We start from the raw sequence: 22,687 nt of genomic DNA, 5'->3' as shown, positions 1-22,687 counted from the left end.
GGCCCTCCCGGGGTGGCAGAGGCCAGCCTCAGCTGCACTCGGCCACGGAAGAGGCAGATTTTAAGATCCAGTATCCAGGGACACTGTTCTCAGAATTGGGTCTGCTGCCCCCACCCTAAGACCACCCCAGGGTCCCCTGTGGTGGGTGTCTGAGTGGTGACAGCCACATGGGGTCCCAGTTCCCAGGGGTAGACTGGTCTAGAGGGACATTGGGGACCAGCCCCAGGGGCGAGGAGGGTGTCGTCCCCCCTCCCCTCCCATGCAGCATCCAACTGTCTGAGTGTCACGGGCTCCTGGTCCTTGTGTGAACCCGTGACTCAGGAGCCGTGGCTGGCGGAGGGAGTGCCAGGTGTGGCCGGAGTTTTGGCTTTGCCCTGGGACTGTGGGGGGCACCTGCTGGCCACGCCTGCCACGGAAGCCCCACTCCTCCCCGCCTCCCCAAGACCCAGCAGCGGCTTGAACCAGGGCTGGTCTCTCGGAGGAGACATCTGGGCTTCCCGAGCAGGGGACAGCTCACCCCCCCAGCGGAGGTGGGTCAGGGCCGGGGTCCCCAAAAGGGACATTCCTGTCTGCATCAAGGTTTGGAGGAGGCTGGGTGACACCCCCCCCCCAGCTATGAGGAAGCTGCCAGCTACAGCCAGCATCTGGAGGCAAGCCCAGACAGCCACAGAACCTTCCAGAAGCCTGCCCCCGACTGACAACCCTGCTTAATGGTCCAGAAAATCCATGTGATTTAGCGGGTGCTATAATAACTGGGGCCTCAAGCCAGCCGCCAGCGCTGAGTTCATGCTTTTAGGCAAATGCGTGTCCTTGTTCCCAGTTCCAGGGCTCTGTGCCCTCATGGCTGGTGGCCCAGCCGGCCATGCTGTGTCAGGACCGCTGGGGCCTTGTCCTCTCCCTGCCTGGTGTCCGGTGGGCAAGGGACCACCGTCTGTCCCCACCCCAGCCGGGGGGACTAAAATGGGGACGTCACCTTGCAGGATCAGGTCCTCCCACTGGCCGGGCTCAGACTCCCTGAGGACCAAGGTCACTGCCCGAGGCTGATGTGTGGAGAGTCCTTTGCCCCCTGGGTGGTCGCTGCTGGTCACAGCCTGGCCCAGGTCTCTCCCTTAGCCAAGCCCAGGCTGCCCCTGTTCCAGAATTAGGTGCCCACGCCACGGGCCTGTGAGGCTGGGCCCTGCCTGCCAGGAGCAGGCAGGTTTGGGGTGACGAGCCTGGGGACCCTCCTTTGGGAGATGTTGGCAGAAGCTGTTGCGGTGGTTGGCATCCCCACCCCCTTCTGCATTGTCCTGGGGGACCGTCCCCTCCAGTTGCTCCCACGACCAGTGCCTCAGTCACAGCCTGAGATCTGGTCCTGCAGGCCGAAGATGCGGTTAGAATTCACCTCGGGGCACCCAGGGGTGCAGCTGGCAGGCCCCACCCCCATCCAGGCCCCAGATCGCCTGCTGGCCTCAGAGAAGCCACACCTGGCCCTGAGACTCAGTTTTCCTACCTGTAACAAGGAGACAGCCCCTAGCAGGCCTGCCCGGAGCCCCTGGGAGCTTGGCAGGTGCACGCGCCTTGGAATCCTTGGTTTCCCTTCACGTGCACGTCCCTTGAGGGGATCATGGACGCCAGCCCTTATCGGAGCTGGCTCAGCGTCCCCTCTCGGGGCGTTGTCACACTGGGGCGTCACCACCCACTGCAGAGTGCAGAGGAGGGGGAGTTCTCTGCGTAATTTACACACCTGGTGAGATCAGGACAGTGGAGACCCCACAAGGAGCCCGCTGGGTGCTCGATAAGCCTGTGGGGACGAGGCACAGGAAGGGCCATGGCAGCTGGTGGTCCTGGGGTGGGGTGACCCTGCTGTGCTGGCAGAGCGAGAGTCCGCAGACCACAGCAAGGTGCTGCCGCTTTGCACCACCAGGAAACCCAAAAAAACAGAAAATAACAAGTGTCGGCAAGGATGTGGGGAGCACAGGGCATCCACTGTGGAGAACAGTCTGGCTGTTCCTCAAAAATTAAACCTGGGGTTAACATCGGACCCAGCGACTCCACTCCTGGGTTTACGTTCACAGCAGCGTAATCAGCAGCCGCAAGGTGGGGCCGGCGCGCGTGTCTGTCAACAGGTGAGTGGACAACAGTGGAGTGTCACTCAGCCATGAACAGGGACAAGGCTCTGACACAGGCCACAGCGTGGAGGGACCATGAGGACAACATGCTCAGTGAGAGACGCCAGACACAGAAGGACACACAGTGTGAGACTCAGTTTATATGAAACGTCCAGAACAGGCAGGGCCACAGAGACAGGACATGCATGGATTCGTGGTCGCCAGGGGATGGGGAGTTAGTGTTTCATGGGGACAGAGCGTCAATTTGGGAAGACAAGAAAGTTCTGGAGACGGAGGGTGGTGACACCTGCACAACCACGTGCGTGTACTTAGTGCCGCTGAGCTGTGCACTTAAGAATGGTTAAGACGGTACATTTCATGTATATTTTACCACAATAAAAAGATTTTTTTAAAAGCCTTCTTGTGTTCACATATTCAGCCTGCATGGCAGCTGGGAGTAGCAACTCCTGTTGCCCCTTGTGAATGGGGAAACTGAGGCACACAGCCTGAGCCACAGCAGTGTGGGTGACTAAGTGCCAGCTGATGGCATCTCCAGCCCCGAGCCTGTCCCAATATCTGCGGACTCTTGCTGTGTCCTAGGAAACTGGCCCCAGGGAGGGGTTAACCCCGGCACCTCACGCAGAACCAGGGCAGGATGGGGAGTCTGACCCTCGGGCAACAAGGAGCCCAGAATCCAGGAACCTGGGGGACCCCCTGGTTCCTGGGACACAATGTCTCAAAATTCAGTCCATTTGGTTGGCTGGTACTTGGCATTTTATTTACTTAATGGAGTTTTTTTCCTCCCTGACACTGGCTCCAAAAGGAGACGAGGTTTGTGTGTGTGTGAAAAAAACCACCCAAGTGTAGCTCCATTCATTAGAGCTGCCTCCCGCTGCCAGGAGGGATCTTGGGAGACGCCCAACACTTCCCGCCTCCACCACCCGGGAAGGACAGGGTGAGAATTCCATGCCAGGTGCCGCCTGGACGAGAGCAAGTCCTTCACTCCCTGATTGGGCCAGCCAGCATTTATGAAGCGCCTGCTGGCTGCCAGGGCCACGGAAGGACCCCCGGACTGCTTCGAGATTGGCAGACAGTGGGGAGCTACAGAAGACTCCGGAGCCATGGAGGAGGGTAATGGAACCAAGTGTCCTTGTTGGGGCAGTTGTTCAAGCAGTGAGCCAGTATAAAGTGCCTACTACGTGAACTCACTGGACACAGAGCAGCAACCAAGCCAGACCCATCCCCACCCTCCCAGAGCTGAGTCCAGGAGAGGGTCACTAAATAAGGCAAATAAACAAACATAAAGCCTGTGACGGAGATAATGTCAGCAGTGGGTGCTTAAATGGGGTGGGGGTGTGTGCATCTTCCTGGGTGGCAAGCAGGGAAATTTTTCCAAAGCAGGGCATTTGGCACTGGGTTTTGAAGCTTGAAGAGGAGTTCTTTGGTCCAAGTTGCCTGCCAAGGGCTGGAAGGCAAGAGATCTAATTAATAGGTTCCCATCAAATATGCCTGCCTCAGTTTCCCCAGGGTGCACTCCATGTTAGAGCACCCCGATGGGTTGGTCTGGTTAGAAACTGCTCCCTAGAAGTGGGAGGCTAACCTGGCCCCTCTTGGGCCTCCACATCCCTATCAAAGCAGGGGGAGACATTCCCAGGCTCCAGCGGCCAGCGAGAGGCCAATTTTAAAGCCCAAAGTCCCTTCCTGGCGCGGAGCCTCCGTTTCATCTGCAGCCTGGCTCAGCCCTCGATGGGCAGTGGTTATGGGGTGCCCATCCCCTGCCAGGTGCGGCTGTCAGCAAACGACCCCTCTGAACCTGCTTCCCGCCCTGGGCAGTGGGTGCCACGCCTCCCTAGCGGGTAGCTGGCGCTCGGGGACCGCATGAGGAGAGGGAGGGCGCGGGCTGGCGGCCTGGCAGGGAGGGGTGCCCGGCGGGTTGGGGAGCGAGCGGCTGGGCCGGGCGCGTTCCCCTCCCCCGCGGTGGCACAGGCGCTCCGCCCACGGCGAGAGGCGCCCGCAACTTTGCGATGGAGTTTGTGCGGGCGCTGTGGCTCGGCCTGGCGCTTGCGCTGGGGCCCGGGCCCACCGCGGGCCACCCGCAGCCGTGCGGCGTCCTGGCGCGCCTGGGGGGCTCGGTGCGCCTGGGCGCCCTCCTGCCCCGCGCGCCCGTCGCCCGCGCCCGCGCCCGCGCCGCCCTGGCCCGGGCCGCCCTGGAGCCGCGGCTGCCGCACAACCTGAGCTTGGAGCTGGTGGCCGCGGCGACCCCCGCCCGCGACCCCGCCTCGCTGGCCCGCGGCCTGTGCCAGGCGCTGGCGCCGCCGGGCGTGGCGGCCTTGCTCGCCTTTCCCGAGGCGCGGCCCGAGCTGCTGCAGCTGCACTTCCTGGCGGCCGCCGCCGAGACCCCCGTGCTCAGCGTGCTGCGGAGGGAGGCGCGCGCGCCCCTCGGCGCCCCGGTACGCGCGGACGGGACACTCAGGAGGCGGGCTGCTGGGGACCCGGGGTCCGGATGCGGGAGTCCTTGGGGATGCCCAAGAGACAGGATGAGGAGGGTAGGGGACCCGGAGTCCGCATGCGGGGGCTGAGGGAGGCGCGGGACTGCCCCAGGAGTGCGGGGCCTGGACTGCTGGACGCACGGTGCTCCCGGGGCTCAGGGACGGGACTCAGACGTGGAAGACCAGGGGACCCAGGAGCATGGGGTTCCCAGAGCTGGAGCTCCAGGGCGCAGGGACCTAGACGGGAGGATGGGAGCCCTGCCGGGCGCCCTTGGCCCCTGGATGCCCAGTTACACAGGATCCTCCCCCCCCCCTGCAGACCTCTTCCTGGGCCCTGGTGATGGAGACCGCCACCACAGCCCCTGCCCTTCCTTGCCTGCGGACCCTCGCTGGCCCGAGGGCCTCCCAGTACGCAGGTGTGGGGCTCAGGCTGGAAGGCAGGCAGGACTCCCCTGCTCCATGGGGTGCAGTTTCAGGGTCTGCGGGTCCAGACCACCCGGTCCAGGACCCCCACCCCTCCCAGAGGCCTTCAAGGCCGAGCGCTCCCCCCACGCGCAGCCACCTGGGTGCCCCTCTCCGGCCCCAGCGCAACTCCCTTTCCAAACCCCCCTCCGTCCTCCACCTGGCTGCAGCCTTGGAGCCCCCTCCTTGATCCCAGGCCCAGATCCTGGGAGGAAACGGGGCGAGGAGGAGAGAAGGGCGGTTGGCTGGGCTCTGGGAACCCTGTTGCCCCCCAGAGAAAGACCCCTGCCCGCCAGGTCCAGCAAGGAGGGTCCCAACTCCGGACATGGGGGCTTGTCAGGGAGCTGGGGAAACGCGGTGGGCGAAGGCTCCCCTCTCTGGGAGGGGAGACCCCGACCCTGGAGGGGGTCTCCTTCACCTGGGTCTCCAGGCGGTGCCCCCCTCCCCACGCCTGGATCTGGAGGGAGAGGTGCAGGACCCAAGCCCAGGCCTGTGGCACCCTCTGCTGCCGCCTCCAGGAACTGCACCATGCCCTCCTCCTGGGGGCTTGGGACCCTGGGGCTTCTCTGGGGCTGGACCTCCCAGGGCCGGGCTACATTCCCCAGCTGGTCCCCAGCACTCAGCATCCTGTTCCCACCCTGGGCAGCACCCTGCGCACCTTAGGTGTCTGCCAAAGCTGTCCCATCTTCAACTGGGCACGGCAGGGCAGTAATGTGTGCGGAGGGGTACTGAGAGTAAGCCCTCTGGTGTGGCTCTGAGCACCAGGGCACCCTAGGCGTTGCCACTATGGAGCCATGGGGCTCCGGGCCCTCGAGGGGCGTCCAGGCAGGTAGGGGGGTGGAATGAGGTCAGGACTGGAGGTAAGGGAGGGGCCCGAGGCTGGGAGAGTTCAGAGGTGAAACCTGGCTTCTGCCTGGAGGATGGGAAAGTCTATTAAATAGTGGAGGAGCAGTACGGCTGGGTTTTGAAGGATGTGTAGGAGTTGGCTAGCATAGAGGAAGAAACGTATTCCATCTGGGGAATGGGTGCTACCAAGGCAGCCAGAGTCAAGCAGCCCTGAAAGGCCGAGGAGGCTGGTGAAGGGGAGCCTGGGAAGGGCTTAGAGCAGGGGTGGGGCTGGGGGGAGGGGAGGGAGGGGGCCAATTGTCAGGTTGCCAGCTACCTTCGGATGGAGGCGGCCGGGTGTCTGGGGACCTCGCCAGCCCTAACTGTGGCCGCCCCTTCCCAGAACCCGTTCCACCTCCAGCTGGACTGGGCCAGCCCCCTGGAGACACTGCTGGATGTGCTGGTGTCTGTGCTACGGGCACACGTCTGGGAGGACATCGGCCTGGCTCTCTGCCGTGTCCGGGACCCCAGTGGCCTGGTGGCCCTCTGGACAAGCCGGGCTGGCCGGGCCCCACAGTTTGTGCTGGACCTGAGCCGGCCAGACATGGGAGACACAGGACTGCGCACACGCCTGGCCCCGCTGGGGGCGCCCGCGGGGGGTGAAGCCCTGGTCCCGGCGGCTGTCCTCCTCGGCTGTGACATCCCCCATGCCCGTCGGGTGCTGGAGGCTGTGCCCCCCGGCCCACGCTGGCTCCTAGGCACACCGCTGCCGGCTGAGGCCCTGCCCACAGAGGGGCTGCCGCCGGGGCTCCTGGCACTGGGCGAGGTGGCCCGGCCCCCGCTGGAGGCTGCCATCCACGATGCCGTGGACCTAGTGGCGCGCGCGGTGGCCAGCGCGGCCCGGGTGCAGCTGGAGCGCGCCCTCCTCCCAGCCTCGGGCACCTGCGGCAACCTGCAGCAGCCGGCTGGGCCGGCGTCCTCGGGGCTCTTCTTGGCGCGGTGAGTGGGGACTCCGCTTGGGAAGGGCGGGCACGGCTCACAACAGGCAACACTCATTATTGGGCACTGGCTGTGTTCCAGCTCTGCTTTCCACGGCCCCAAAGTCACATCGCTTTGCTGACAGATGTCCTAGTCCCTGTGAGCAGCCACTGCTTGTCACCGGCTTCAGGCCACGGCACCCAGGGGTGATGGCCCAGCTGGCCGGGGATCTCGTGGGGCTGTGGGACACCAGTGGGGCCCGCTCCTGCCCGTGATACACACGGGGATGCCGGGCGACATTCGAGTGTGTGCTCAGCAGAGGTGAGGGCTGCGAGCTCCTCTGGGGGCTTCCTCTGACCCCCCCCGTTCCCCCCAGGTTCCTGGCCAACACGTCCTTCCAGGGCCGCACTGGGCCGGTGTGGGTGACCAGGACCTCCCAGGTACACATGTCCCGGCACTTCAAGGTGTGGAGCCTGCGCCGTGACCCACGGGGCGCCCCGGCCTGGGCCACAGTGGGCCACTGGCGGGACGGGCGGCTGGACCTGGAACCGGGGGGTGCTGCCGTGCGGCCCCCACCCCGGCCGGGCGCCCAGGCCCGGCCCAAGCTGCGCGTGGTGACACTCATAGAGCACCCGTTCGTGTTCGCCCGCGAGCCGGACGAGGATGGGCAGTGCCCGGCAGGGCAGCTGTGTCTGGACCCCGGCACCAACGACTCGGCCACACTGGACGCGCTGTTCGCCGCGCTGGCCAACGGCTCGGTGCCCCGCGCCCTGCGCAAGTGCTGCTACGGCTACTGCATCGACCTGCTGGAGCGGCTGGCGGAGGACGCGCCCTTCGACTTCGAGCTGTACATCGTGGGCGACGGCAAGTACGGCGCCCTGCGGGACGGCCGCTGGACCGGCCTGGTGGGGGACCTGCTGGCCGGCCGGGCGCACATGGCCGTCACGAGCTTCAGCATCAACTCGGCGCGCTCGCAGGTGGTGGACTTCACCAGCCCCTTCTTCTCCACCAGCCTGGGCATCCTGGTGCGGGCGCGCGACACGGCCTCCCCGATCGGCGCCTTCATGTGGCCGCTGCACTGGTCCATGTGGGTGGGCGTCTTCGCGGCCCTGCACCTCACCGCGCTCTTCCTCACCCTGTACGAGTGGCGCAGCCCCTACGGGCTCACGCCCCGCGGCCGCAACCGGAGCACGGTGTTCTCCTACTCCTCCGCCCTGAACCTCTGCTACGCCATCCTGTTCGGCCGCACCGTCTCCAGCAAGACGCCCAAGTGCCCCACCGGGCGCTTCCTCATGAACCTCTGGGCCATCTTCTGCCTGCTCGTGCTGTCCAGCTACACCGCCAACCTGGCCGCCGTCATGGTCGGGGACAAGACCTTCGAGGCGCTCTCGGGGATCCACGACCCCAAGGTGGGCGGCCGGCAGGGTCTGGGGACTAGGCCCAGGCTGGGCTGCACTGGGGGGTCAGCAGGGTGTGCAGGACGCCCCCCCAGCCAACTCCTGTCCCCAGAGACGCTTGTTGAGCACTGAGTGTGCACCAGGCTCTGGGGACCCAGCAGGGACAAAACATGGGGAGCTGACAGGAATCCAAGATAAACAAGCAAAACAGGTGACGTGGAAAAGGTGCCACGGAGACAGGCGCAGAGTGGGCACAGGGAGAGTCCACTGGGGAGGGACAGTTGCTCAAGGGGGAGGTTGGGGAGACCTGTGTGTGTGGTGACGCTGTGGGACTTTAATGTAGATATCAGGGAAAGGTTCTAGGCAGAGGGCACAGCCCGTGCAAAGGCCCTGGGGCAGGACGTGCCTGGCGTGTTGGAGGCACAGCATGGAGGCCCATGTGGCTGGAGCAGAGTGAGGAGGAGGAGAGAGGGAGGAGGGGAGGGCAGGGAGGGGACAGGCAGGTTGTGCAGGGTCCTGAGGTTTCAGGGAAGATTTGCAATGGGCTTTGACCCTGAGGAAGGTGGGAGCCATGGAGGGTTTGGGGCAGAACAGGGGAATACCCTGGTCTACATATATTTAATGAAAAATTTTGAATACTCCTGAGTAGGATGCAGTGAACCCTTTGGCTCCAAAATCAGCTCCCAGCTGGCTCCATCCATGCCCCACCCTGAACACCGTGCCCCCAGCCCCAACTGTGGCTGTCTAAACATTTCAAAGCCCTTGACACAGTCAACTAGACCCCCGATTTCCAACTGAGTTTTTATTTTCATGGCTCGTTTGAATCTGGATCATGTAATGCCCAGCCCTTGCGTAGGGTGGGACCCCTCCCTTTTCCCTCAACCTCTGGCTTCCCCTCCACCGCTTTAATTTTTGCCCTTGCAATTTGTTGGAGAAGCCGGGTTTTCTGTCCCACAGTGTCTCCCACCACTCGTGTCCGGCCCGTTGTGCTGGCCTCTGGTGCCCCCAGCAAACTGGTAATAGAATCTAGACGCTGCGCTGTCCGACGAGCACGGCGTAAGTGGGCGGCGCCCGGCCGTGGTGGGCAGCACAGGGCCACGCAGAGCTCACGAGCTGCTGTGGACGGGCGGGCCCCACCAGGAGGCAGTGGATGGAGGCCAGATCCACTCGCTCATCAGGGCTTCGCACAATTGTGCTCTGGGAGCTGCTGGGAGACTAGGGCGAGGGGGCCCGGCCGGGTGGGGCGCCCCGGTGTTCTGAAGGTGGAGCCCCCAGGGTGCGCAGACGGACAGGGCATGGGCGTGGGAGAGACAGAGGGGGGCCGGGAGGACGGAGCTGCTGGGGGAGCAGGTATAGGGGCAGATCGGGAGTGGGGTCTTGCACACCTTGAGTGTGGGGCTCCCGTGGGACCCAAAGGGGAGACGTGAATGCAGCGGAGGGCAGTCGAGTCCAGGGTGAGTTCCGGTAGAGATGGCCCTGCAGGTGTTCAGAACAGGAGGGTCTCAACGTGGGTGTCCGCCCCACCCCAGGGGACTCTGGGCCATGTCTGGGGACATCTGTGGTTGTCACACTGGGTTGGGGGTGCTCCTGGCACGGAGTGGGTGGGGGCAGGGATGCTGCTGAGCGCCCCGCACACCCCCAACAAGGGCCCGGCCCACCGTGGGCTGTCCCGAGGGGCAGAGGTGGCTGACGGGGTCCCCGCGCAGTTGCACCACCCGTCACAGGGCTTCCGCTTCGGCACGGTGTGGGAGAGCAGCGCCGAGGCCTACATCAAGAAGAGCTTCCCCGAGATGCACGCACACATGCGGCGCCACAGCGCGCCCACCACGCCCCTGGGCGTCGCCATGCTCACGTGAGGCCCATGGTGGGCGCGCGGCGGGCGGGGCGGGGCAGGGGTGCAGCACAGCAGCTGACCCCACCCCTGGCACCCGCAGGAGCGACCCCCCAAAGCTCAACGCCTTCATCATGGACAAGTCGCTCCTGGACTACGAGGTGTCCATCGATGCCGACTGCAAGCTGCTGACCGTGGGCAAGCCCTTCGCCATTGAGGGTGAGGGGTGGGTGCGGGCTGGCCCAGCGGGTCTCCGGGGGTCCCCAGGGAGTGGTGAGGGTGCAAGGCCAGCAGGGGTGAGGTCCACCCGTGTGGACGGAGTTCCCTTGGGGTCACACACCACCAGACCCCACCGGGCCCCTGGCTCCTCCAGGCTACGGCATCGGACTGCCCCAGAACTCGCCGCTCACCTCCAACCTGTCTGAGTTCATCAGCCGCTACAAGTCCTCAGGCTTCATCGACCTGCTCCACGACAAGTGGTACAAGATGGTGCCTTGCGGGAAGCGGGTCTTTGCGGTTACAGAGGTGGGGCAGGGCCCGGGACACAGGGTGGGGGTAGGTGTGGGGGGCCCTGAGCCTTGTCTGAGTTGGCCAACCCATTGTTCATTCCCAAGATGTGCATTTGTCTGATTTTTGCACACTTGTATTCGTCCTTCAAAACCCCAGCTCCAGTGCCCCTTCCTCCATGAAACCTCACTTCCAGCCATGGAGCTCTTGCCTCCCCGCCCAGTTCCACAGCCACAGCCCCCTCTTTCTGGCCCAACCTGTCTCCCCCAGCAGTAGGCTCCCCAGGGGTCTGCCATCACATAACCGTGAGGGGCTCCTGCCTGTGTTGCCACAGACCCTCCAGATGGGAATCTACCACTTCTCGGGGCTCTTTGTGCTGCTCTGCCTGGGCCTCAGCAGCGCTCTGCTCAGCTCGCTGGGCGAGCACGTCTTCTACCGCCTGGCGCTGCCGCGCATCCGCAGGGGCAACAGGCTGCAGTACTGGCTGCACACCAGCCAGGTGAGGGCGGGGCTGGCCGTAGGTCAGCCAGGCGGGGGCGGTGCTGGCCATAGGTCAGCCAGGTGAGGGCTGTGGGCGGGACACCAGCCCAACCTCATGGCCAATGGGTCTGTCTGGTGTCTTAGAAAATCCACCGTGCCCTGAACCCGGAGCTGCCAGAAGGGCAGGAGGAGAGGCTGGAGCCTGAGCCCAGGTAAGCAGGATCCTGCCTGCCCATTCCGTGGTCGCCCCCACCCCGCCAGCTGAAGGAGAGGCCCCTTGGCACACCTCAACTCCTTCCTGGCGGTGGAGCTGCCCACTGGCCCACCAGCGCTGCCCACACGTTGGCTCGGTGGTGGTGCCTCGTGGCGAACCTGCCCTCCCAGACTGCAGCGCGGGTGTGGCTGCCCAGGGGGACGATGCCCACCCTCGTACCCTGTCTGCAGTGGCCCCGAGGAGCACCAGCAGCAGCAGGATGCTCCGGCAGCCCCCGAGGGCTCTGGGGGCTGTGAGCGGATGCGCCGGGCCACGGGTAAGGAGCGTCGTGTGCGCTTCCTGCTGGAGCCCCCAGTGGCAGCGGCACCGGATGCAGACACGGAGGCCGGGACGCTGGAGGGCCCCATGTGGCTGTGCTCCAATGGCCGCCCGCCCGCCGCCGCGCTGGCCACAGGCCGCCCGCAGCCCGGAGAGCTGCAGGAGCTGGAGCAGCACATCGAGGGTGTGCGGGAGCGGCTCCGCCAGGCCCTGTTGCGTCGTGGCGAGCTGCTGGCTCAGCTCAGGGACAGTGCCCGGCACCGGCCACTGCGCCTGCTGCAGGCCAGAGCAGCCCGGGGGGAAGCCCCCACTCACTCAGGCCCGCTGGGGGGGCAGGAATAGAGGCCGCGGCCTGGGTTCCTGTGGGCGCGGGTACATACGCGCACACACACAAACTCGGACTGGGCCGCTGTCGACAGTTTATTCTATATACAAACACAATTTTGTACACTGCAATTAAATAGAATGGAATGAGCGCGCCTCCGCAGTCCTCACCGAGTGATTGGCTTGGCCTTCCGGCCCACTCCCACCCTGAGCAGGGCTGACCCTGACTCCTGGGCCCTGCACTGATGTTGCCGCCTGCACCCCACGTCCCTGTGCCCGAGGCACAAGCTCTGCTCTCCCAGGGACCCCAGGCCTGGCGTGCACGTGGGGAGGGGGCCGGGCGTGGAGAAGGCACTGCACACGAGCACCAGGCAGAGCCCTGAGGCTGGGACAGCAGGAGGTCGTGCTGCCCGGCCCATCCTGCCCCCCTCCTCGTGTCCACCTCACTCACAGACCTGCACTATCTGACTCTGCCCTCGGGAGGGTTTGCTCCAGACCTTTCACCAAGCCCCTTCTAGAACCTTCCATGGAGCCCCTACCCCCTCTCCTCACTGGTCACCACAAACAAGGCTCACTAGCAGGGTCAAGCCCTAGGCCGGACCCCACAGCTGGGAGAGAGACCCCCCCATCTCCCAGGCAACCCTGATGAAACCCTGAAACCACCAAAATAGGCTGGGCAGGCCCAGAAGAAGGGGGAGGGCCCTGGTGCCCCCACCGGGGACAGCCTCCCCCACCCCCATGGGCTGCAGCGAGGTCATACCCAGCCAGCTGAGGACAGCCAGGGACAGAGGCGGCTCAGCTGCCGGTGATGGCTCAGGACCCAACCTCCGAGGGTGCGTCCACTGCGGCCGTGGAAGCTGGGCTGGGCGCACTCCCTAGGGCTGCTGGGGTGACTGTGTCAGGTGCCAAGGAGTCACTCAGGGGACCACTGTCCTGGGGGGTGTGAGTGTGGGGGAGGCCCCCACCAGGGCCCAGGGAGCTGGCCGGCCGCCGCTCCAGGAGGGAGGCGCTCAGGCCGGACAGGAAGGAGGCGTCGGTGATGATGGCGGCAGTCTCGGCCATCCAGCCCAGGTCACCACCAGCTGCTGCAGCCACCGAAGCTGCTGCCGCCACCAGGGAGCTGGGGGCTGGAGCCACAGGCCCAGGACTCCCGCCGGCACCCTGCAAGCCAGAACCCAGGGCAGGGGGCTGGCCGGTGGGGTCGGGGGCGGCGGCCGGGGTGCCAGAGTTGTTGTTGAGATCGTCGGGCAGCGCCGTGGGGGTCCCAGGGCCCAAGGGCGGGGTCTGCAAGAGCATCTCCTGGATGCGAATCTGCTGAAGGATGGCAGGCAGCTCGTAGTGGTGGAAGAAGTAGATCATGGAATGCTGTAGGTGGGGGCGGAGTCAGGCCACAAGCCCCACCCACCACAGCCCCACCCAGTGCCCCACCCCAGGACAGCCACCAAGACCAAGGCACAAGGTTGGAGTCTGGTGCCCTTCGCCTCCGCCCAGTGCCCCACTCCAAAGACTTCCCCCTCCCCCGGCTCCAGGACATGGCCCGGCCTCGCTGACCTCCGTCCACCCTGTTCCGAAGGGGCCACACAACCTGGAGGGGTCATGGGGTGCAGGCAGTCTCACCCGCTGACCGGCCTCACCTGGATGAAGAGCCAGGAGGTGACCAGAGCCAGGCTGCTGTACTGCCCGTTGAAGCGGTAGTGGTAGGCGTAGAAAGCGAAGTGGTACAGGTAGAAGAACCTGCGACCAGGGCACCGGGCCCAGGACATGCAGGAGAATGAGGACCTCCTCAGCCCCGCCCCCAAGATCCCACCCCCTACAAGACCCCGCCCACGGCTCCACCCCTACAGGACCCCACCCTGCCCTCACCGCAGCCAGTGCCGCTTGCTGGTGTTGGTGTGGCAGCAGATGGCATCGTACTGGTCGGCCAGCCACACGATAAGGATGATGTAGAAGGCCGTGGTGGTGTCATTGAAGAACTCCGACATGATGGCCTCCATCCCTGCGGGGACAGGCGGCGCCGGGTTGGAGCGGGAGGGGCGGGGCGGGGCAGGGGCGGCGGGCGGGTCCTCACCGACGAGGGCCAGGATGACGGTCAGCAGGGGCGCTGCGGGGAAGGCGATGGCCATGTTCATCTCCAGCATCTGCAGCAGGTCCACTGCGGACACAGGGCGGGCGCCCGGTGAGGGCCTGCGCGGCGCCCGCCCGCCCCGCGGTCGCGGGACACTCACCGATGAAGACGAAGATCTGGTGGTGTGAGTAGCGCAGCAGCATGGACACGCTCAGCGTCTGCGGGGAGCGCTGTGTGAGGCCGCGGGCCACCCGCCCTGCCCCGGGCGCCCCTTCCGCCCGGCCCGGACCGGCCGCACTCACGAAGATGACCATGATGACGAAGGCAGCCAGGTAGGACGTGCGCGCCATCCACATGCTCACAAAGCGGTAGTGCTCGCCCGACACCACGTTCCGCAGGAAGCCTGCCAGGGTGGGTGGCCACGTCAGCAGCCCAGCCACACCCGGCCCTCGGCCCCCAGCCCCCACCCAGCCCTGGCCTGTGTCCCACCCTTGTTACCCTTGTTCTCCTCGTTCTCCGCCAGGCCCTTCACACTGGACATGAGGATGTCGTCGTAGCCCAGGAACTCATCCAGCAGCAGGCGGCTGAAGCGGTCCCCGAAGCACTGGTCTCTCGTGGGGTCTGCAGGCCGGCGGGTCAAGGAGCTGGGGACCTGGCCGGGGCCCTGCTCAAGCAGCCCCTAGGCCCCACACCAGCCCCAGGCCCAGAATGGCGTCCCAGCCACCTCCCTGCCTAGGCTGGTTGGCAGGTCCCTGTGTCAGGCCCAGAGAGACCCCACCAAGGGACCCCAGCCCTGGGAGGGCCTTCCCAGAGCAGGCACTACAGTGCTGCGGGCACAGCCCCCCCCCACCTCTGTAAGAGCAAGAGACCCCGAGGGTGGCAGGAGAGGCCTGACCACACTCAGCTCCCCACGACAGGGCAGTCCGACTCACCCAGGGTGACCACCATGACTGGGATGCTCAGGCGCTGCCTCGTGGCCTGCGAGAGCCGCAGGAAGCCATACTCCAGCGAGTATTCCACGATGTACTCATCCTGCGGCCACACTGAGGGCAGAGCAGGTGTCAGCCCCGAGCCAGGTAGTGGCTGAGGACCCTGCACCCTGGGCCTCCCGGACAGGTGCTGGGAGCCCACCACAGGTACACTTGGGATGGTTCCCCCTCCATTCAAGGGATGGGCTGGCCAAGTTCCTCCCACCCACCCCACTGAGGCCTGCCTTCCTGGCTGGGACCAGCTGGTACAGGGCTGTCCCTCTGCTCTCTGGGAAGGAAGGGCACCTGCCCAGCTGGAGTGCAGGAAAGAGGGCCCATCACACCACAGCAGGGACTTTTGGGGCTCAGGTGGATGGGACAGGGGGAGGCTTCCCTGAGCATGACAGATCAGAACACACAAGGTCAGAGCTGGAGAGGCCCTGATCCCCTCAAAGCTGCCATTTACAAAAGAGGGTCCCAAAGAGGCTGAGCCAGTTAACCTGGGCCCTGGAACATATCCCGTAGTCTCATGTGCTGACAGATGGGGGAACTGAGGCACAGAGCTAGGCAAAGCTCACAGCTAACTCCCCCTTCTCCCTGGCTGGCGGGCTGTGACCCTGAACAGTGACCTCCCAAGGTGACTGCCTGTGCCTTAGCACCCCACACCTGGACGTACCTTTGGTGGGCGTCTCGGGGAAGGGGAACTCCTGGCTGTCATTCAGGGCCTCCGTACTGCCTGGTGGCTTGAACACCTTGGGCTCGATGTCCAGCTCAAACTGTGGGCAACCGGGAACCAGGGCGTCAGTGGGCCCAGCCTGGGCCTCGAGGCTCTATGACGTGGAGGATATGGTCCCTGGGCGCCCCCTTCTGCTGACTGGAAGGTACGATGACCCCCAAGCCTCACTAGGACAGTCACCACCTCCAGGACTGGCAGGCCACTAAGCCAGCACAGACCAGGCCAGGGCAGACTCTGTGTACACCTAAGACCATGCCTGCCTTCCCCTGTCCCTGCCCCCCACCCCAGCGGCCTCAGGGCGGGGCTCTGTGCCCAGAGTGGGGACGGGGGCTGAGCACAGGCAGCACTGGACACTAGGCGGCCTCAGGATATAGAAACCATGGGGTCAGGGCCATCGGGACTCGGGTTTGCACCAACACCCCCACCCACGCTTGTCCCTGCCCCAAGGCCAGTGGACTTGACGCTGGCCAAACACTAATTCTTAAGGTTGGCTTTGAGGGGACAGGAAGGACCCTGGCCCTAGCGAAGCAGGAAGATTTCCCAACAGTCCAGGGGGCCTACCACAGCCACCCAACAGGGTGTTCAGCACCCCACAGGCAGCCGGGCCACCTCAGGATGGCTGGGACAAGCCTAGAGCTCTTGGTTCCCAGTCCATGAGCTGCCTTCTCAGCTATTTGCTCTGGAGCCCCCAGGCCACCAAAAGGCCACAGCAGCTGGAGCAGGCAGGGGGTGGCTTATCTGTGTGTCAGGCCCTGCAAGGGCAAGAACGTTGCAAGCAGCCAACGTTCTGCACGCAGCGGATCACTCTGTCACACCCACTTATTGAGCGCCTGCTGTACTCCTGGCTCACCTTGACAGAGCTGTTCCCAAACATCTCCATGGTCAGCTCCTCCTCCTCCTCTTCCTCCAGCTCCAGGCCGCTGCCTGGCTCCATGGCCAGGCCAGGGAAGTTGCCGCGGCCATCACCGTCACAGAACTGCAGGAAGACGGGCGCGCGGCTCGAGTTGTGCTGCACCTCGACACGCAGGATGCCCTCTCGTGGCCACTTGTCGCGCACGTGCTCCAGGCAGTTGATGGGCGAGCGGGAGAAGACGATGTGGATGTAGGCCAGGACGAAGAGCACGAACAGCGCCTGGGGGGCGGCTGGCGGTCAGCAGGGAGCCCGAGACTCACTGCAGCCTGCGCCCAGGGGCCTGCTCAGCAGGGGCAGTGGACGAAACCCCAGGAGGCCGAGTAGGGCTGGAGAACCAGGAAAGGCCCTGCAGCAGGGCTCTGGCAGCCTCAGGGCTTAGGCAAGGGCTAAGATGGCACTGGGCCCCCTGGGGTGAGCCAGGACAAGGCAAAAGGGCCGGAGCCTCCTAGGTGCCTGCAGGATGCCTGCCCAGGAAGACCCAGCTGGGCTCAGGTGAACAGAGATGAGCACCAACCACCAAAGGCTCCAGTTCCACAAGGCCAGCCCGGGTGCCCTGGCCCCCAGGCTGCCTGCTGGGCCTCCGTCCACAGGAGGCCAGAGCAGCCACCCCTCGACCCACCCAGAGGTCTCCTGCCTCACGCTCTGCAGTGGCCCCAGGCCCCCTGATCTCACTGGCTAAAAATAGCTTCCCTCACCGACGTGGGCACCCTGTGCCCCTCCCAGGCCTGGCAGGGCCAGCTGCAGCTGCCCAGGACACAGCAGAGCCTCCTTGGGCTGCGCCGAGGCCAGGTGCCACAGCCTCTGAGGCACAGCCGCCTCATCTGTGCGACGGGACAGCAGCCATCCACCGAGCGCTCCCACCCCCAGGGCACATGAGCCATGTCTAGGACATCTGGGTTGTGGGGACTGCCCCCTGCCGTGGAGTGGGCGAACAAAGCCAGGGATGTTGCTCAAGACCCTGCAGTATCCAGGACCACCCCACCCCAGAGTCCCGCCACGCCGTGGGCATGCCACAAGGCAGGCTTCCTTCTTGGGCAGTGTAGGGCCACCCTTCTTCTTGGGAGCCCGCCATGCCAACAGCTGTGCATGCCACAGCACCCCCAGCTGAAGTCCACGCATCGCCCCAGAGCCCGATGCAAGCCACGCCCTGCTCCGCAGCTTCATGGAGCCAGGCGGTGCTCAGCCAAGGACCTGGGCGTTCCGTCAGCGGGGCCACCTCTCGAGCACACTGCCCCATGGCAACCCCAGACTCTGGGAGTCAGCTCGCCAGACTCCAGACCCACAGCCCAGAGAGACCTAGGTCATGGTGGTGCCATAGCAAAAGCCCCTCCCTGACCTGCTGGTAGGGACACTGAGGCTTAGGGCGTGGCAAGCTGCCTGTGGCCACAGCCACGAGCAGCACTGCCAAAACCGTGATCCTTTCGGTACCCACGGCAGGCCTGGCCTTCCCTCTGGAGCCCTTTGCACACTGGGTCAGCCAAGCCACGGTGGCTGAGACCCAAGGGGGGCACAGAACTTAGCAGCAGGAGACCCTGATGTGAGTGTACTGCGAAGGCCTGGATCCAGCCACACCTGAAGTCAGGAAGCCCCACTACAGACTCCTCAGCCGAGTTAGCTCAAAATAGCCGTCCCGTAGGCCAATGTGGATTGAGTTTCTGGCCGCTACAGCCAAAAGTGCCACAGTGCGGAGGTTAGTGCCTTGCTAAGATTTAAGCACAGGCAGAAGAGCAGCCCCTGACCCGATGTTCAGGTCCTCACAGACACGTGCTATAGTTGCGGACGGGGTAGTGGAGACGTGACAAAGGACCAGGAGAGGCGGTGTGGAAGGCAAGCATGCAGGGGGACTGAGTGGTTCTTTCACAGCGTGACCACCTCCTCCAGGGTGGCATCTGGGGACAGGAGCTGGGGATGGGAGCCGTGGAGCCAGGGAGCAGCATCAGGCTGTGGTCAGAGGGGCTGACCACAGTCCCTTTGCTCAACACTCCCAGGAACGAGGGGCCTGGCAGGAAGCCGGATGCCCATGGGTCACGCTGTGCTCCCCAGGCCTGGACATCCCGCAGGAGCTGTGCCCGAGACAGGGAGAGACCATTTGCCAAGTTGTTATAAAAAGCGCTGACACACAGCCAGCCCGAGGCTGGGGCTGCCCAGCGCTCCCACAAGACACACCCACAGCACGCACCTGTCTGCCACGGCCCAGCTCACGATGAGGAACAGAAGCACAGAGGTCACGTGGCCAGGAGGGAGGAGCTGGGGTAGTCCCAGCCACAAACCTGACCACACCACAGTGACCCCCAGAGGACAAGCAGCTCTGGGGACGTGGTGGGCAAGGGCAGCTTGGCCTGGGGGGTGCTGGACACATATCTGGCAAGACCCAGCATGGCCTCGAGTGACCTGTCCCATGGGGCCAGGGGATGTGATGAGTAGCCCTTGCCCACACCCAAATGTGCATGGACTGGGTTGGGACGTCTCCACATCCACAAATGCTATGACTCGGACGCCACCCAGGTGCCTACGCCAGCATCCTGCATGCGGGCCCCGCCCCACCAAGCACCCTGAGCTGACCTGGCTTGCAGAAATTCTGGCCCAAGACTCCTTCCCATGTGACAAGACCTCCCACGGGGCCCATTTCCCTCCTGCAGAGCTGGACACCACCTCATCCCGAGTCCCTGGGTTCTCCCACAACTGTGCCAGCACTAGCCACACACAGCAGCTGTCTCACCCATGGTGGGCTCCGGCCACCCCACATGCCCTGGCTGGTCCTGACCCCACCTGACCCCTGAGATCCCCAGCTGCTGGCCCAAGGTGCTCCAGCCCCACGGCTGTCCCATGTGCCCTTCCTGCTGCCCAGACACCCCATCCCTTTGCCTGCAGGCTGCTGTTCACCTCCCCAACACCTAGCCCTGACCACTGGTCATACCCCATGACCCTCCCCTCCCTCCTGGTCTGCCCTACCCATGTCCCGTAACACACGAGTCGCTTGGCTGGCCAGAGGCTATTTTCCTGCAACCTCCTCCAGGAAGCTTCCCTTGATGTCCCGGTCAGAGCTCCCAGGGCTCCAACACTCTGCCACCCGGCAGGCCTTTCCTTCCCTGTCTTCCCACAGACCCGAGGGCGGGGAGCTGTCTGGCGCATCTCTGGGTATCTGAGCGGGGACGGGCCTGAGGGGCCACACCTTCTTTCTCAGGGAAGGAGTCCAGCCATACCTGGGGCTCCCCTCCCTCCGGACATGGGGGGTTTCCCACCCTGAAGGCACAGAGGCATCTCCTTCCAGCCCCACTCTACAGTGACAGCCAACGTGACAGACGGGTCCCTGCGATGCCACGTGTCCTCCCCTTAATCCTCACAATGACCTCATTAGAGTGCCTGTGACTCCCCAATGGTCAGAGGTGAGCCCTTGCCCACGTCAAGGCACCATGTGTCAGGGCCACTCCATGGCGGCCAGGGTCGGGCTGCCTGGGGCCCAGGGTCTCACCACACAGGCGCAGGCACTGATGGCAGGGTGGCCCCTCAAACATGCACCCCAGCTGCCACCTAGTTCCCCACACCTGGCACTGCTGGGCATTTCCTAAGACAACTCGAACACAGGCGTGGGGGACAGGTGGCTCGAGGCCAGGAGCCCAGCTGCACAGGCATCGCAGGAAGAAGCGATCTCACGAGGAGCACACGAGGAGCCTCAGCCTCTGCAGGAGCTGCACAAAAGCCAGCAGGGCAGGAAGCAGAGGGGAGAAGCCTTCTGGAACCCAAAGCAGCCTCAGAAGTCAGCGGCCCAGCCCGAGCTTTGCAGATGAAGCAAGCAAAGGCAGCAGGGCCTGATGCCGTGTGGGCAGGCAGAGGATTCACAAGAACAGATCTCCGGCTCCAGCAACCCCAGAGGAGATGTGGGGTTCTCACTCCCCACCGGGCAGCCTTCAGCTGAAGCCTGGCCCCACCTGAGGTGGCGCCTGCCTGGAGATGTGGCTGGGTCTGCTGGGTCATCCCAGAGCCACCACTGGCTACTGGGACACACTTTCTAGGGAAGTTGAACTCTTGGGGGGGACCCAGCCTTGCAAAGGGCACATGCCTGCAATGACAAGCCCGAGGACACAGTGGCTTCTTCCTGGATCCAGGCCACTCTGTCTGTCCCCAAACGCACACCCACAGATAAGTGTTTGTCCACGATTTCAGTCCACCTGTGGACACCAGGAAGTCCAAGAAAGGATCTCTGATTCTGTAATCCTCCACAGCCCTGCCCTGGCGCTACTGAGGTGACCACGCTGTTCTGGGGGCCGCAAGGAGGGACAAGGTAGGAAGGATGACGGGGCAAGCTCTGGGCAGGAGAAGCCAGCTCCTCATGCCTGGTGGATCCACTTGGCAGCTGTGGCGGGACCAGGCCCCACACCCAGGGCTGTCATACAGCCCAGCTCCTGCTCCCTCCATTGAACCCAGAAGAGCAGCCCATTCCTGACCAACCTGTGTCAGGTGGGAACCTCCCCAGCCTGCCTGGTCCATCAGGATCAGCCCCCTTTCTGGGATTAGGCCTGAAAAGCTCACTCTTCGACGTCAGTATCCCCCGTGGAAAATGAAAACAACCATTTCTCCATTTCCTCCAACAAATCAGAAACTCAGAGCCCAGGAGGCTCCGCAGCCCCTCCTGTCACCCGTCTCTCTTGGCTGAAACCTCTGTGCCATCTGGGGTGGCTGGGAAGGGGACAGAGCCCAGGGCATGGCAGCTCGGCCCTGGCCAGTGAGTGATTCCTCATCCAAGAGGGAGGGTTAATCAAACCCACACCTGAGCTTCCCAAGTAGAACAAGGAGGCCGTCAGTGCTGGCTGTAATTTTGCCAGTAGCCCTAGTGAAGTGACCTCAGCTAAGCCACATTCCCCCCTGAGACTCAGAAGAGGGAGAAGCAGGGTGGGGGCAAGTGGAAGGTCCCAAGGAGGAGGAGATCCCCACCGGAAGGAAGAAAGGGGAGTGGGAAGTGGACTTCCACGCAGGGAGGGTGGTCCGAGGCGGAGCCCGGGATGGGGCTGGGTTCTGGCCTGCACAGGCCAGGGTGGGCTGGTGGAGGGGATCCTCTGGGCTGAGGGTCCCTGCCAGCAGAGTCAGGGATGAAAGGACAGGAGGGCTCCAAGGTTCCCGAAGGTAGGAAACCCAGGGAAAGAGGCCGGGGGCGGGGCGGGACTGGAGGGTAGGAAATGAGGATCCGGAGCCGGGACCAGGGGCTACTAAGGGGGTGGGCGGACGTCGCCCAAGACTGTGTCCCTGGCCACCCCAGGGGTCAGAGGTCGTAGGCTTTGTGGAGGTTCCCTAATCAGTGGGGCCGGAACTAGGCTTCCAGGTGAGGGAGGGGGATTCGGCGTCCCTGGGGTCAGGGGTCGCGGTCGGAAGTCGCAGCCTTGGGGGTCGGGGGCGCGGTCACCTTGAGCAACACGAAGAACTCGAAGAGACGGCGGAAGGCCGGCGGGAAGAGCCGCGAGTAGGTGACAGCCATCTTGAAGAAGAGCGCGTGGAAGAGCCGGTCGCGCACGTTGATGAGGGGGTTGGGGTTCAGGTTGGGGGTGCGAGGCCCGCGCGCGGGGGCCGGGCCGCCGCCTCCGCCGCCGTTGGGCCCAGGCCCCGGGGCCGCGGGCGCCGCGTGCTCCGACATGCCGCCCACCGGCGCGCCCTAGCGGCCCGCGGGTCCCCGAGGGCGCCTCCCAGCCGTCATCAGCCGTCCTCGCCGCCGCCGCCGCCGCCGCGCTGCTCACGGACGCCCGGACGCCGCCGCCATCTTCCACCTCCTCGTCCGGCCGCGGCCCTGCTGACGCCAGCGAGCCGCAGCGCCAGGCAGGAGCGGCCCCGCTAAACCTGCGGGGCACGCTGGGATGCCAGCGGCCGCCCGCGGAGGCTTCGCCTAGGCGCACGCCGGGGTCGGGGCGGGGCTGCGTCTAGGCTCTTTTGCATATTACCGCCCCACAAGCCTCCGCGGCTACGAGGCCGTGTTTGTACAGTAAAATTAAGTCAGCATCTAAGATTTTACATGACCAACGACACCCAAAGTAAACATGATCATAAGAGATCATCTGTTCCATCGAGGGTCTACACATTTACTCAAAATATAAAGAAATGACA

General features: G+C 64.6%; 2 protein-coding genes across 5 annotated transcripts; one reads left to right on the top strand and one right to left on the bottom strand.

The window, feature by feature from the left end:
- The first annotated feature begins 4,098 nt into the window (after positions 1-4,098).
- GRIN3B (glutamate ionotropic receptor NMDA type subunit 3B) lies at positions 4,099-12,074 on the top strand. Its single transcript, XM_012745794.3, has 9 exons — positions 4,099-4,540; positions 6,270-6,865; positions 7,221-8,253; positions 9,948-10,093; positions 10,176-10,291; positions 10,446-10,597; positions 10,914-11,078; positions 11,204-11,271; positions 11,504-12,074. The coding sequence occupies exons 1-9, from the start codon at positions 4,115-4,117 to the stop codon at positions 11,931-11,933; spliced, it is 3,132 nt and encodes a 1,043-aa protein (XP_012601248.2). The 5' UTR covers positions 4,099-4,114; the 3' UTR covers positions 11,934-12,074.
- Positions 11,991-22,392, bottom strand: TMEM259 (transmembrane protein 259). Of its 4 annotated transcripts, XR_012915182.1 has the most exons (12): positions 21,996-22,391; positions 16,535-16,816; positions 15,625-15,724; positions 14,913-15,023; positions 14,479-14,601; positions 14,283-14,383; positions 14,141-14,198; positions 13,984-14,067; positions 13,779-13,911; positions 13,550-13,649; positions 12,371-13,280; positions 11,991-12,269 (listed from the first exon to the last, which is right to left on the bottom strand). XR_012915182.1 is itself a non-coding variant. In XM_012745796.3 (11 exons), exons 1-11 carry the CDS (start codon positions 22,221-22,223, stop codon positions 12,729-12,731), a joined length of 1,821 nt encoding a protein of 606 aa, XP_012601250.1. In that variant the 5' UTR covers positions 22,224-22,392; the 3' UTR covers positions 11,991-12,728. The 4 variants fall into 4 exon arrangements, 3 of the variants coding, with proteins under 3 accessions (XP_012601250.1, XP_012601249.1, XP_012601251.1); XM_012745796.3 differs by having other exon boundaries at positions 11,991-13,280; positions 13,984-14,016; positions 21,996-22,392; XM_012745795.2 differs by having other exon boundaries at positions 11,991-13,280.
- Between the last annotated feature and the right edge of the window lie 295 nt (positions 22,393-22,687).

The sequence above is a fragment of the Microcebus murinus genome, chromosome 27, assembly GCF_040939455.1.
Source record: "Microcebus murinus isolate Inina chromosome 27, M.murinus_Inina_mat1.0, whole genome shotgun sequence".
Taxonomy (NCBI): domain Eukaryota; kingdom Metazoa; phylum Chordata; class Mammalia; order Primates; family Cheirogaleidae; genus Microcebus; species Microcebus murinus.
The sequence above is the reverse complement of the archived record's forward strand: the minus strand, read 5'-3'. Positions and strand labels throughout refer to the sequence as shown.

Bases quoted from the DNA above. Each gene is read 5' to 3' on its own strand.
- GRIN3B (XM_012745794.3), top strand. From the start codon at position 4,115: ATGGAGTTTGTGCGGGCGCTGTGGCTCGGCCTGGCGCTTGCGCTGGGG. The intron at 6,866-7,220 runs GTGAGTGGGGAC...CGTTCCCCCCAG, and splicing joins TCGGGGCTCTTCTTGGCGCG to GTTCCTGGCCAACACGTCCT. The intron at 11,272-11,503 runs GTAAGCAGGATC...CCCTGTCTGCAG, and splicing joins AGGCTGGAGCCTGAGCCCAG to TGGCCCCGAGGAGCACCAGC.
- TMEM259 (XM_012745795.2), bottom strand. From the start codon at position 22,223: ATGTCGGAGCACGCGGCGCCCGCGGCCCCGGGGCCTGGGCCCAACGGC. The intron at 14,602-14,912 runs GTGAGTCGGACT...GCCGGCCTGCAG, and splicing joins AGTCATGGTGGTCACCCTGG to ACCCCACGAGAGACCAGTGC. The intron at 14,384-14,478 runs GTAACAAGGGTG...CCACCCTGGCAG, and splicing joins GGAGAACGAGGAGAACAAGG to GCTTCCTGCGGAACGTGGTG.